This window comes from Phyllobates terribilis, unplaced genomic scaffold, assembly GCF_046119375.1.
Source record: "Phyllobates terribilis strain yellow unplaced genomic scaffold, ASM4611937v1 Scaffold_86__1_contigs__length_6382490, whole genome shotgun sequence".
In the NCBI taxonomy this organism is placed as follows: domain Eukaryota; kingdom Metazoa; phylum Chordata; class Amphibia; order Anura; family Dendrobatidae; genus Phyllobates; species Phyllobates terribilis.
This window is the reverse complement of record NW_027362846.1, coordinates 6,065,519-6,076,995: the sequence shown is the minus strand read 5'-3', so window position 1 is coordinate 6,076,995 and position 11,477 is coordinate 6,065,519. Positions and strand designations below refer to the sequence as shown.

General features: G+C 44.7%; 1 protein-coding gene across 1 annotated transcript in view; it reads right to left on the bottom strand.

The window, feature by feature from the left end:
- Window positions 1-1,865: 1,865 nt before the first annotated feature.
- Window positions 1,866-11,477, bottom strand: part of LOC141197723 (uncharacterized) — a 32,418-nt gene continuing 22,806 nt past the window's right edge. Inside the window, exon 3 of the mRNA XM_073662807.1 lies at window positions 1,866-5,329. Within this exon, the coding sequence (XP_073518908.1) occupies window positions 3,961-5,329 (1,369 nt within the window). The 3' untranslated portion in view covers window positions 1,866-3,960. The remainder of the gene's footprint in view (window positions 5,330-11,477) is intronic.

The window sequence follows — 11,477 nt, the reverse complement described above, 5'->3', positions numbered from 1 at the left end:
ACATATTAAATGGGAAACAATTGGGGAAATCTGACATGGAGAAGGACCTGGGCGTCTTGGTTAACAGCAAATTAAATTGGAGTGCCCAGTGTCAGGCAGCAGCTGCGAAGGCAAATAGAGTCATGGCATGCATCAGAAGAGGAATAGGGGCATATGATGAGAACATTGTTCTTCCTCTGTATAAAGCGCTGGTAAGGCCGCACTTAGAATATTGTGCACAGTTCTGGGAGCCGGTGCTCAGGAAAGACATATTGGAGCTAGAGAGGGTACAAAGGAGGGCGACTAAGGTAATAAAGGGAATGGAGGGACTAGAATACCCAGAGAGGTTGTCAAATTTAGGCCTATTTACGTTGGAAAAGAGAAGGCTTAGGGGAGACCTCATAAACATGTATAAATACATCAGGGGGCAGTACAGAGATCTCTCCCATGACCTGTTTATACCAAGGATGGTGACAAAGACGAGGGGGCACACTATGCGTCTGGAGGAAAGGAGGTTCCTGCACCAGCATAGAAGGGGATTCTTTACGGTCAGAGCCGTGAGACTCTGGAACTCTCTGGGAGGGGAAGTGGTGATGTTCTCAAGAGAGGCCTGGACGCTTTTCTTGAGAACAATAAAATTACATCTTATGCTTAGTGACAGTTAATTAATCCAGGGATTTAATCTGACTGCCAGATTGGATTCGGGAAGTGAATTTTTCCTCAATGATGTAAATTGGCCTATACCGCATGGTTTTTTTTTGCCTTCCCCTGGATCAACGCTGCGGAAATGCTGCAGTGCACAAGAAATAGGCTGAACTGGATGGACGCTTGTCTTTTTTCGGCCTTATAAACTATGTAACTATGTTAATGGCACGTATATTTCTATAAGTGTGGAAAGTGGGGGTGTCATGAGTAGGGTTACAATTCTTGACAGAGAACGAAAGAAGGTTGTGGTCAGAGGGCGGAAGAGGAGAGTTAGTAAAGTCATGTACTGAGCAGAGGCGGGAGAAGATCAGGTCCAGTGTGTTCCCGTCTACATGTGTAGGAGTATTAGTAAGTTGTGAAAGGCCGAAGGAGGAGGTTAGTGATAAAAGGTGAGCGGCAGATGGGGAAAGGGGATCGCCAGTTGGGATGTTAAAGTCCCCCATAATGAGAGTGGGGATGTTGCAAGATAGAAAATTTGGAAGCAAAGTGATCCAGAAACTGACTGGAGGTGCCCGGAGGGTGATAAGCAACCGCCACTCGCAGGGAGAAAGGCCGGTAGAGTCTGACAGTCTGGACCTCAAAAGAAGGGAAGATAAGGGAGGGTACTGGGGGAATAACCTGAAAAGTACATTTTGTTGAAAGGAGCAGACCAACACCTCCGCCTGATCTGTTGTCAGTTCTCGGGGTATGAGAGAAGTGTAGGCCACCATAGGAGAGAGAGCAGCAGCAGCGGTGGTGTCCGACTGCTGGATCCATGTTTCAGTGAGAACATAAAGGTTGAGGGAATTGAGAGGAAAAAGTCCTAGATGTAGGAGAGTTTATTACATGCTGCCTGCATGTTTCAAAGGGCACAATTGAAAGAGACAGAAGGCATGCAAGGAATATTAATGAGGTGAGCAAGGTTTCTGAATGTAGCAGTGAAAGGGTTCTACTAAGTACTCAAGATGCAGCTCATGAAGGGATGGAATCACTCTTGGATGGCAGGAGTCATTAAACGTGCAATTTTGTGGTGAATTTAGAGAAACCACATGTTATATTAGTTGTGTTGAGCTTTTTATATTGTTCTTGTTTCATTAGTTTATTAAAACGTTTGTAAATTTTGGAAATAAACGGAATTTGGAAAGGAAGTTGAATAATTTTTATTGCAACTATATGTATAATAATTACTTTTATATTTGGCAGCACTTTACAATTCACAGGGTACTTGTACAAATAAGACTTTTCCATAGAATAAGCTTGGTTATTATTCAAGGCAGCTCATAAAATGGTAGAGACAGAATCTAAAAATAAAAAACAGAAAATCCCATTGTATGATTTTTGCATAATTAATTTGCATGATATAAGTATTTGATCACCTACCAACCAGAAAGAATTCTGCTGTTTTTTTGGTTTAAGAAGCCCTCCTACTGTGCATTCATTACCTGTATTAATTACACCTGTTTGAACTCGTTACCTGTATAAAAGACGCCTGTCCACTCAATCATACTCCAACCTCTCCTCCATGGCCAAGACCAAAGAGTTGTGTAAGGACACCAGGGACAAAATTGTAGAACTGCACAAGGCTGGATTGGGCTACAGGACAATAGGCAAGCAGCTTGGTGAGAAGGCAACAATTTTTGGCACAATTATTAGAAAATGGAAGAAACACAAGATGACCTCAATCTTCCTCGGTCTGGGACTCACCTCGTGGAGTAAGTATTATTCTGAGAGAGGTCAGTAATCAGCGCAGAAATACACGGGAGGATCTGGTCAATGACCTGAAGAGAGTTGGGACCACAGTCTCAAACATTACCGTTAGTAACACACTACGCCGTCATGGATTAAAATTAAAATCCTGCAGGGCACCCAAGATCCCCCTGGTCACGTCAGCACATGTTCAGGCCTGTTTGAAGTTCACAAATGACCGTATGGATGATCCAGAGGAGGCATGGGAGAAGGTCATGTGGTCAGATGAGACCAAAATAGAACTTTTTGGTATCAACTCCACTCGCCATGTTTGGAGGAAGAAGGACGAGTACAACCCCAAGAACACCGTCCCAACCGGGAAGTATGGTGGGGGAAACACCATACTTTGGGGGTACTCTTCTGCAAAGTGGACAGCACGACTGCACTGTATTGAAGGGACGATGGATGGGGTCATGTATTGTGAAATTTTGGCCAAAAACCTCCTTCCCTCCTCTTTCTGCATGATGACATGAAACACATAGCCAGGGCAACTAAGGAGTGGCTCCGTAAGAAGCATTTCAAGGTCCTGGAGTGGCCTATCCAGTCTCCAGACCTGAATCCAATAGAAAATCTTTGGAGGGAGCTGAAACTCAATGTTGCCCACCGACAGCCCCAAAACCTGAAAGATCTGGAGAAGATCTGTATGGAGGAGTGGGCCAAAATCCTAGCTTCAGTGTGTGCAAACTTGGTCAAGATCTACAGGAAACGTCTGACCTCTGTAATTGTAACAAAGGTTTCTGGACCAAACATTAAGTTCTGCTTTCTATTGTATCAAATACTTATTTCATGCAGTAAAAGGCAAATTAATTATGTAAACATCATACAATGTGATTTTCTGGTTTTTATTTTTAGATTCTGTCTCTCACAGATGAAGTGACCTACGATAAAAATTATAGACCTCTCCATGCATTGTAGGTGGGAAAACTTGCAAAATCGGAAATGTATCAAATACTTATTTTCCCCATGGTACACACATACAGCACATTCCAGCCAATCTCCTCTTCAGTTCCTATAGACTCCTGCTGTTAAAGGACCTTTGGTGACATTATGGTAAAATGACCGTGATGTCACCAAAGGTCTTTAGCAGTCTTAACCTCAGACTAGAAATACTGAGGGCCCCTAAAAGAGTGAGAGCCTTGAGAAATTGCCCAGTTTGCCCTCCCCCTTCCCTCCAATACCAGCCCTGCATACCAGCCTGTCTCCTCTTCAGTTCCTCTAGACTCCTGCAGTTAAAGAACCTTTTTGGCATATGCTGGTAACTATTGTATTTTTTGTATGATCTGTCAAATAAGTACGTTTAAAAAAATAAAAATGATTATTTCCCCATGTGAGCAGTTTGAATACTATGAAGTTGTGTGGGTAAAAATTTCCAACATACTAAAAATAATTATGATTTTAATGTGAGTTTTTAAGATGGTCTAGAAGACTTGATCTCCTACTAAAACATTTCTCACAATCTGGGCATTAAAATAGCTTTTCCCTTGTGTGGCTTCTTTGATGTCTAACGAGATCTACTTTACACCTGTAACATTTCCCACATTCTGAACATTACTATGGCTTCTCCCCTGTGTGAGTTTTCACATGCTCAATAAGATTTGATCTCTGATAAAAACATTTCCCACATTCTGAACATGAAAAAGGCTTCTCCTCTGTGTGGGTTCTCTGGTGTCGATCAAGATCCGCTTTCCGAATAAAACATTTCCCACATTCTGAACATGAAAAAGGCTTCTCTCCTGTGTGGGTTTTCTGGTGGTTATCAAGATGCTGTTTCTGAATAAAACATTTCCCACATTCTGAACATGAAAAAGGCTTCTCCCCTGTGTGGGTTTTCTGGTGGTAATCAAGATGCGCTTTCCGAATAAAACATTTCCCACATTCTGAACATGAAAAAGGCTTCATCCCTGTGTGGGTTCTCTGGTGGAAATCAAGATGCGCTTTCCAATTAAAACATTTTCCACATTCTGAACATGAAAAAGGCTTCATCCCTGTGTGGGTTTTCTGGTGGCTATCAAGATACTCTTTCCGAATAAAACATTTCCCACATTCTGAACATGAAAAAGGCTTCTCCCCGGTGTGGGTTCTCTGATGTTTGAGAAGATTTGATTTGTCTATAAAACATTTCCCACATTCTGAACATGAAAAAGGCTTCTCCCTTGTGTGGGTTTTCTGGTGGTTACTAAGATGCGCTTTCCGCATAAAACATTTCCCACATTCTGAACATGAATATGGCTTCTCCCCTGTGTGAATTCTCTGATGCATAACAAGATCTGATTTACAATTAAAACGTTTACAGCATTCTGAACATGATAACGGCTTCTCCCCTGTGTGGCTTTTCTGGTGTCGATCAAGATCCGCTTTCCGAATAAAACATTTCCCACATTCTGAACATGAAAAAGGCTTCTCCCCTGTGTGGATTTTCTGGTGGTTATCAAGATGCTCTTTCTGAATAAAACATTTCCCACATTCTGAACATGAAAAAGGCTTCTCCCCTGTGTGGGTTTTCTGGTGGTTATCAAGGTGCTCTTTCCGAATAAAACATTTCCCACATTCTGAACATGAAAAAGGCTTCATCCCTGTGTGGGTTCTCTGGTGGATATAAAGATGCGCTTTCCAATTAAAACATTTCCCACATTCTGAACATGAAAAAGGCCCCTTCCCTGTGTGGGTTCTCTGGTGTCGATCAAGATCCGCTTTCCAAATAAAACATTTCCCACATTCTGAACATGAAAAAGGCTTCTCCCCGGTGTGGGTTCTCTGATGTTTAAGAAGATTTGATTTGTCTGTAAAACATTTCCCACATTCTGAACATGAATATGGCTTCTCCCCTGTGTGAATTCTGTGATGTATAACAAGATCTGATTTATGATTAAAACATTTACAACATTCTGAACATGATAGTGGCTTCACCCCTGAGTGAGCTCTCCGCTTCTTAGCTCCCTTTCTGTGATTTTTACTTTGCTCAGCATTCTGTAACGAATCAGAAGACAGGACCTGTTGATCATAAAATAGATCTTTTCTGTGAAGGGCTGAGGTTGTATCTGAAGCAATGGCATGCTCTTCACATGTATCTGGTGTGATACCATGATCATCTGCTTTCAAACCTGAGGATATCATATGTCTCTCTGAGTTCCCGGTAAAGACGTCTGCCAAGAATAAAACAAATATATTTGTAATAATGTAACTGTATCTTTATATTGTTAATGTTATATTTATTAGGATTTCTATATGAAATAGCAAAATTCAGTCATTAACCAACTAAAAGTGTGATGTCAAAATAGATCTCAATTATCGATAGAGAAAGATAATGATATTAGGACACTACACAGTTTTTCAGCAGTTTTCTGATTTCAGTGTTGACCGTTAAATGCACTTTAGCAGAGAGCAGGGCAGCGCGGTGGAGCAGGGCAGCGCGATGGGGCAGGGCAGCGCGATGGGGCAGGGCAGCGCGATGGGGCAGGGCAGCGCGATGGGGCAGGGCAGCGCGATGGGGCAGAGCAGCGCGGTGGAGCAGGGCAGCGCGATGGGGCAGGGCAGCGCGATGGGGCAGGGCAGCGCGATGGGGCAGGGCAGCGCGGTGGAGCAGTACGGTAATGAACGGTGAAGCCCTGCCAATAAACCAGATGCAAGCCTGAATTTATTAATCTATGTGCAATGACATAATCTAAAATTATGTCATGCGGTCGAGGCGCAGTAGGAATTTTGTTACACAGGCTGCATCTGCCTTTAGCAGCAGTGGCTGAGTGGCATTTAAATAGTTAGGTACACATCGCTTCCCCCCCATGAGTTATTATTGCAGCTGTGGGTCTGCTAAAGTCCCCCGTGGCTGCCATGTTGGTCCCCAGTGGCTCCCAATGCGCGGACGGTGTACAGAAGACACTGGCTGTATGATGTCAGCCAGGTACGTTTCATTCTGAAACTCTGCGGCGTTTTAGAGGAATTCATACTTTAATAGACTAGTCGGACAGGCGGGTTCCTGGCGGCTTCTCTCCGCCCGCTGTCTTAGATTGACAGGCCTCTGCCTACGTGATCTATTATTTCTATATGGGGAATTATTTTTGCATAACGAGCTGTGTTTTTTAATGGTGTATTTTTTGTGTTTTGGTCACTTTTTGATTTTTTTTTATTATGTAGAATAATTCATGTCTGTAATTCAGACATAGTTTCTCAACTTTTTTTTAAGTCTGTTCATCGTGCTACATAAATATTGAAATAGTTTTATACATACAACTTGTTATGGAAATGGTGATACCAAATATTCCAGGTTTGTTTTTTTTCTTTCAAATTAAGCTATTTTTTATTGGCAGCATTGGCCATTTGGGGATTTTTTTCTTGCATTGTTTAACACTTATTTTTAGACTTTATTTACAGAATAATATAATTAATTATTGAGATAATACAGTGCGGAACCAGAAAATTTCACCCGGCATTTCAATTTTTGTTCTCATATTTTTCATTATAAAGTCTTACCGATAACAGGATTATGACCGCACCATGAGAGAGGGGATCCGCCCTTCAAGGACAGGAAACCTACAGGCTTAAAAGGTTGGCACCTCTCCTCCGCATCAGTTGGATTACAGAGCACGATAGGACCTCCATTGGTTGTTGCCAAAACACAAATCACAACTAAAACTGTGAACTTATAACACTAGTGAAAGAAGTGCTCACACACACGTGACGGGAGGGATTATAAGGATGCTGTCATGGGTTCCGAAAAAACTCATAAGACTCACCCATGACAGCACCATGACAGAATTATAGAGAAAATTAAGAATTTAGGGAGGGATCACAGCCTGGAGAACCCTTCTTTCAAAGGTGAGGCCACGCCATCAAATGAAGATTGGCTACTTGTGGATGGTGAATTGGCCCCAGAGAGGAGATTTGGAATCTGCGGGAGGACCCACGAGTCAGTGACAGACATTGTCACTCTGTAGGAACACAAGGAGTCTTCTTACTGCCAACTCAACTGCAAGTAATTCCTTCAAGTTTGAGGAAAAAACTCTCTCGTCCCCTGTCCAAAAGCCCTGGTTTACTACGTCTTCTGGATGAGCCCCCCAATACCTGTGATTCACATCCGTGGTGAACAACGGTGTGACTTTCCAGGGAGCCCACCTGGACAGATTAGTGACATCCAGCCACCAAAGGAGGGACTGCATTGACGTTGGGGATAGCGTCAACCTTCCTTCCAGGTGTCCTCTAAAGGAAATGTCATTTCTTAACACATCCCACTGCAAGGCTCTTGTTATGATCTGCTACAAGCACTAAGGAAAGACAGGAGATCTGTCCCTACAATAGAACTAAGCTAGATCCCTACGATGTAACGGGGAACCTGATCCTGCGATCAGACCCGCTAAAGTCCTCGGCTAGTCTGAACGAAGACCTATAGATGTGAGGGAGGGATCCCTACAAGAACTAGGACTGGGAGAAAGATGGACACCTCCTAGCAGAAATTGTAGCAGTAAAAAGACAAACAAACAACATAGAACATAGAGGTCCAAAGACCTAGCTAAACAGACTGAGAAAGGAAACAAAGCACCTGGCTAGCTTAAGAGTAGAAATTACAATGAGGTCCAGCATGGCCAGGAGGGCGGAGCAGGATTAAATAGGCAAAAAAGGTCATGTGACCAGCAAGATAGAAGAAACCTAACAGGAGAGTTCTAACAGCTCTAGTATGGAACTGGGCTCACAAGACTGCTGAAATGCACGAAGTTAGAAACCTAGAAGGGACATAGCGCTTCTAAGGGACAGGATGAGGAATTTCAGGGCCCTTAACATCTGGCCTCAGATCTTTTCTTTTCTATTGCTTGGGAAATGATACTCCTGCACCTCTGAGTCCAGCAGAAGCCCAAAATAGTCCTGTATTTTTAGGGGCTCTATCTTTGACTTTTTAAGGTTCAATAGCCAACCTAAACATTCTTAGGTGGATATCACCTCCTGTAACTGACTAGTGCAATGCCGGGTCGAATTGCCTACAACCAGAAAATTATACAAATACAGGATAATCAATACATTCTTCTCCCGGAGACGGGCCATCACCTCTTCTGGGAAGAGTAACTTTATTGCAGATTTTACACATTCCATTTTGAATGAAAGGATTCTCAGGAATTTAATAAAGCCCTTCAAATTTATTATCATCCTGATGAGCAGTCTGGTTTCTTGATTAGAAAGAGAGGGGCTTAAAACCCCTTCCCTCTTTCTGACACTGAAACTTCTAATAGGACAGCCTTCTGTACCAGCTGAGACTTCGGCCTCTGGGGTCCGTTGCCCTGCTGACAAAGACCTAGAGGGTATTACCACGAATGTTCCATGCGGGATTGAGCAGAACTCCATTTCTAGACCGGATTTTATCAGGCCGAGAATCCAACTGTTTCCCGATATTTTTTCCCAGGCTGGGAAGAAGGACGAAAGTCTCCCCCCACCTGGGCTGGAAATCACTGACTTTTTTGGAATCCTGGGAAGAGGTTCCGAACATGAAGCTGCTACCTTTTCTTCTTTGATCTTTCCATTTGTCTTGATCTGTGGAGGTCTTCCTTTGAATGAACCTTCTTTTCTGGAAGGATCGCTTGTAGGCTGGGATGGACAAGTTAGGATATCCCTTTTTAGCATCGCCAGCCTTTTCCAAAGCTGGGCCAAACAGGTGTTCCCCCTCACACGAAATGGCACACAGTCTCAATCTAGCCTGGAGTTTCCCTGGCCAACATTTTAACCATAAGTGTTAGAAATGGCTGCTGACCTTGCCGCTAAACAAACTTGAATCAGCCGAAGCGAAGATAGAAAAGCTGCAGCCCCTCGCATAAGTGGGACAGTGGCCAAGATATTGTGTCTTGACATTGTCTTGACATAGTTTCTTTTAACTGTTTCCAGATGATCCAACCAGATGATTAAGGATCTGGCTGCACATGTAGCAGCCATTGTTGGCTTTAAAGCACCAGTCAACATCTCCCATGTACATCTAAGCCGCCTTTCCTATGGCCGCATCCAGTTTTGGGGCTTTGTCCCCCTTTGACAAGGAAGGCTCATCCAAGGGATATCTCCTCTTAATTGATAGGGGAAGGGAGCCTCTCTTTTCAGATCTTTTCCATTCCCTCTAAATTAGGGGGCTGATTTTTTCATTCACAGGAAATGACCTCTGCTTTTTTTGGTCCCATAATGTCCTGAACTGATTTCTCGAGTTTGGACTCGACTATCCCCATTGTGGTCCAAACTGCCTTTACGAGTTTGTCCATCTCATCTATAGGAAAACAAAGAATGCCAGCGCTACAGTCTGAGGAGGATTCGTCATCATTATTTGAAACGCTAGACACATGTAACCCCGGGACCACTGGCTAGCCCTTTTGGCTCTTCTTACCTCTATGAACCTCTTCCTGGGAAAGGGATTTAAGGGACTTTCGCCATGATAATTGATCTTAAATCGGTGGCAGAGTTAGTGGTCTCCTCCGCTACTGTCTGCTCTATACAAGACTGGCAAAGTTTTTTTTTGGTTGGAGTCAGGCAATAGATTTCTGCAAAGCGCACACTCCTTGTGTTTAGACTTTGCTGTACACTTCTTTCCCTGGCAATAACTGACAAAAAAGGGAAAGGCTACATCACTGAGTGAACTTTCACAAAGATCACTTACCAGTGTGAGGCAATCAAATAGTACGAGATTTAGAGGGGAACCCACCTCAGTCAAAAGACCATCTCTAGAGGCCGAAAACTCGTCTACTTTCCTGGAGCTCCTCTGTCTGGATTCGCCAATGCCCGCAGACCTCTGTCTCTCACAGACACTGCCACCAAAACTACTGCTACGGGGTCGACGGTGTTCCGCCTGCTTCTGGGGCTTCTTATCAGGCTGCTGCTGCTCAGTGATATCCATTATTCTGGAGGGAACAATGAGCAAGGAAGCACCGATTGATGCTCCTGCCGTTATTTAGATGCCGGAGAAACGCTATTCCCCACCTCTCCAGGCCCTTCCGGAACGCCCGGTTCCCTCACACTTCCGGTCAAGCGGCTCACGCTTCATCCAGGCATGCCCCAGTTGCACTATCTGGGCACGCCCCGGCCGCTGCTAAAATGGTGTTCAGGCGCATCCTGGCATCGAACACGCCTTCTTCGCATCAGAGAGGCGCACCTTCAGACCGGAAAACGCCAGCTGGCCTGAATTCCAAGGAAGCACTGCACATGCTGCTGCCCTGTATCTCGCTTCCAGGCATGTGCCAACACCCGATGAGCCACGCTATCCTCGCCCAGGATGCTGCTCACCTGCACCCGCACACAACCGTTAAAGTCCTCCTGGACCCACTGTGGCGCTTCTAGGGACCCTGCACTGGCCAAGGCAGGGAAAATACCGCTGCCTGAACCGTCCGTCTGGGCCTGGGAAAATGATCTTCCAGTACAAAGATTCACTCATCAAGGACAGGAAAACAACTGATCTGTGGGAGAGGTGCTGCCCTGTTAAGTCTGTGGGTATCCTGTCCTTGAAGGACGAATCCCCTCTCTCGTAGTGCTGTCATGGGTGATCGATACAATTCATTTTATATAATTCATCAATTATATTTTACATAATGCATCTGTGGCGCCCCTGCGGGTTCAGTCGCCACAGAGGTACTGCATCTCACGCTCAGGTAAGGAAGGAGTACTGCCCGGGACCCTAACACCTGCATCCAACACTACACTACTCCAGACCGGCAGGAGGGGCAAGATGCATCGCTTCCTGCTGAGCCCTGTCCCTGGCTGGAGGGGGGGGGACCAAAGTGATCGGGAACCATGTAGTGGGTGTGGGTGGAGGAAGAAGTTCAGGGGAGCACTTGTTAGGGATAGTATATAGAGAGAAGCCATCTTGAAGAGATCAGCTCAGTCAGAGGAGGACAGTGAGAGGAGCAGGAGCTCTGTAGGAGCTCTGCTCTGGAGGAGGGCCTAGCCAGAGAGGCCCAAGGCTGGAGAGAGAGAGAGAGAGAGGAGCAGGAAAGGCTCCAGGAATGTGGAAGGGACCCCAGGGGTACAGATAGTGCTGGAGGCCACCCATACGCCCGAATCTGCCAGCAGGTGGAGGGGTCAGGTCCCTAAATTAGCAGAGTTCTTTAAGCCTCAAC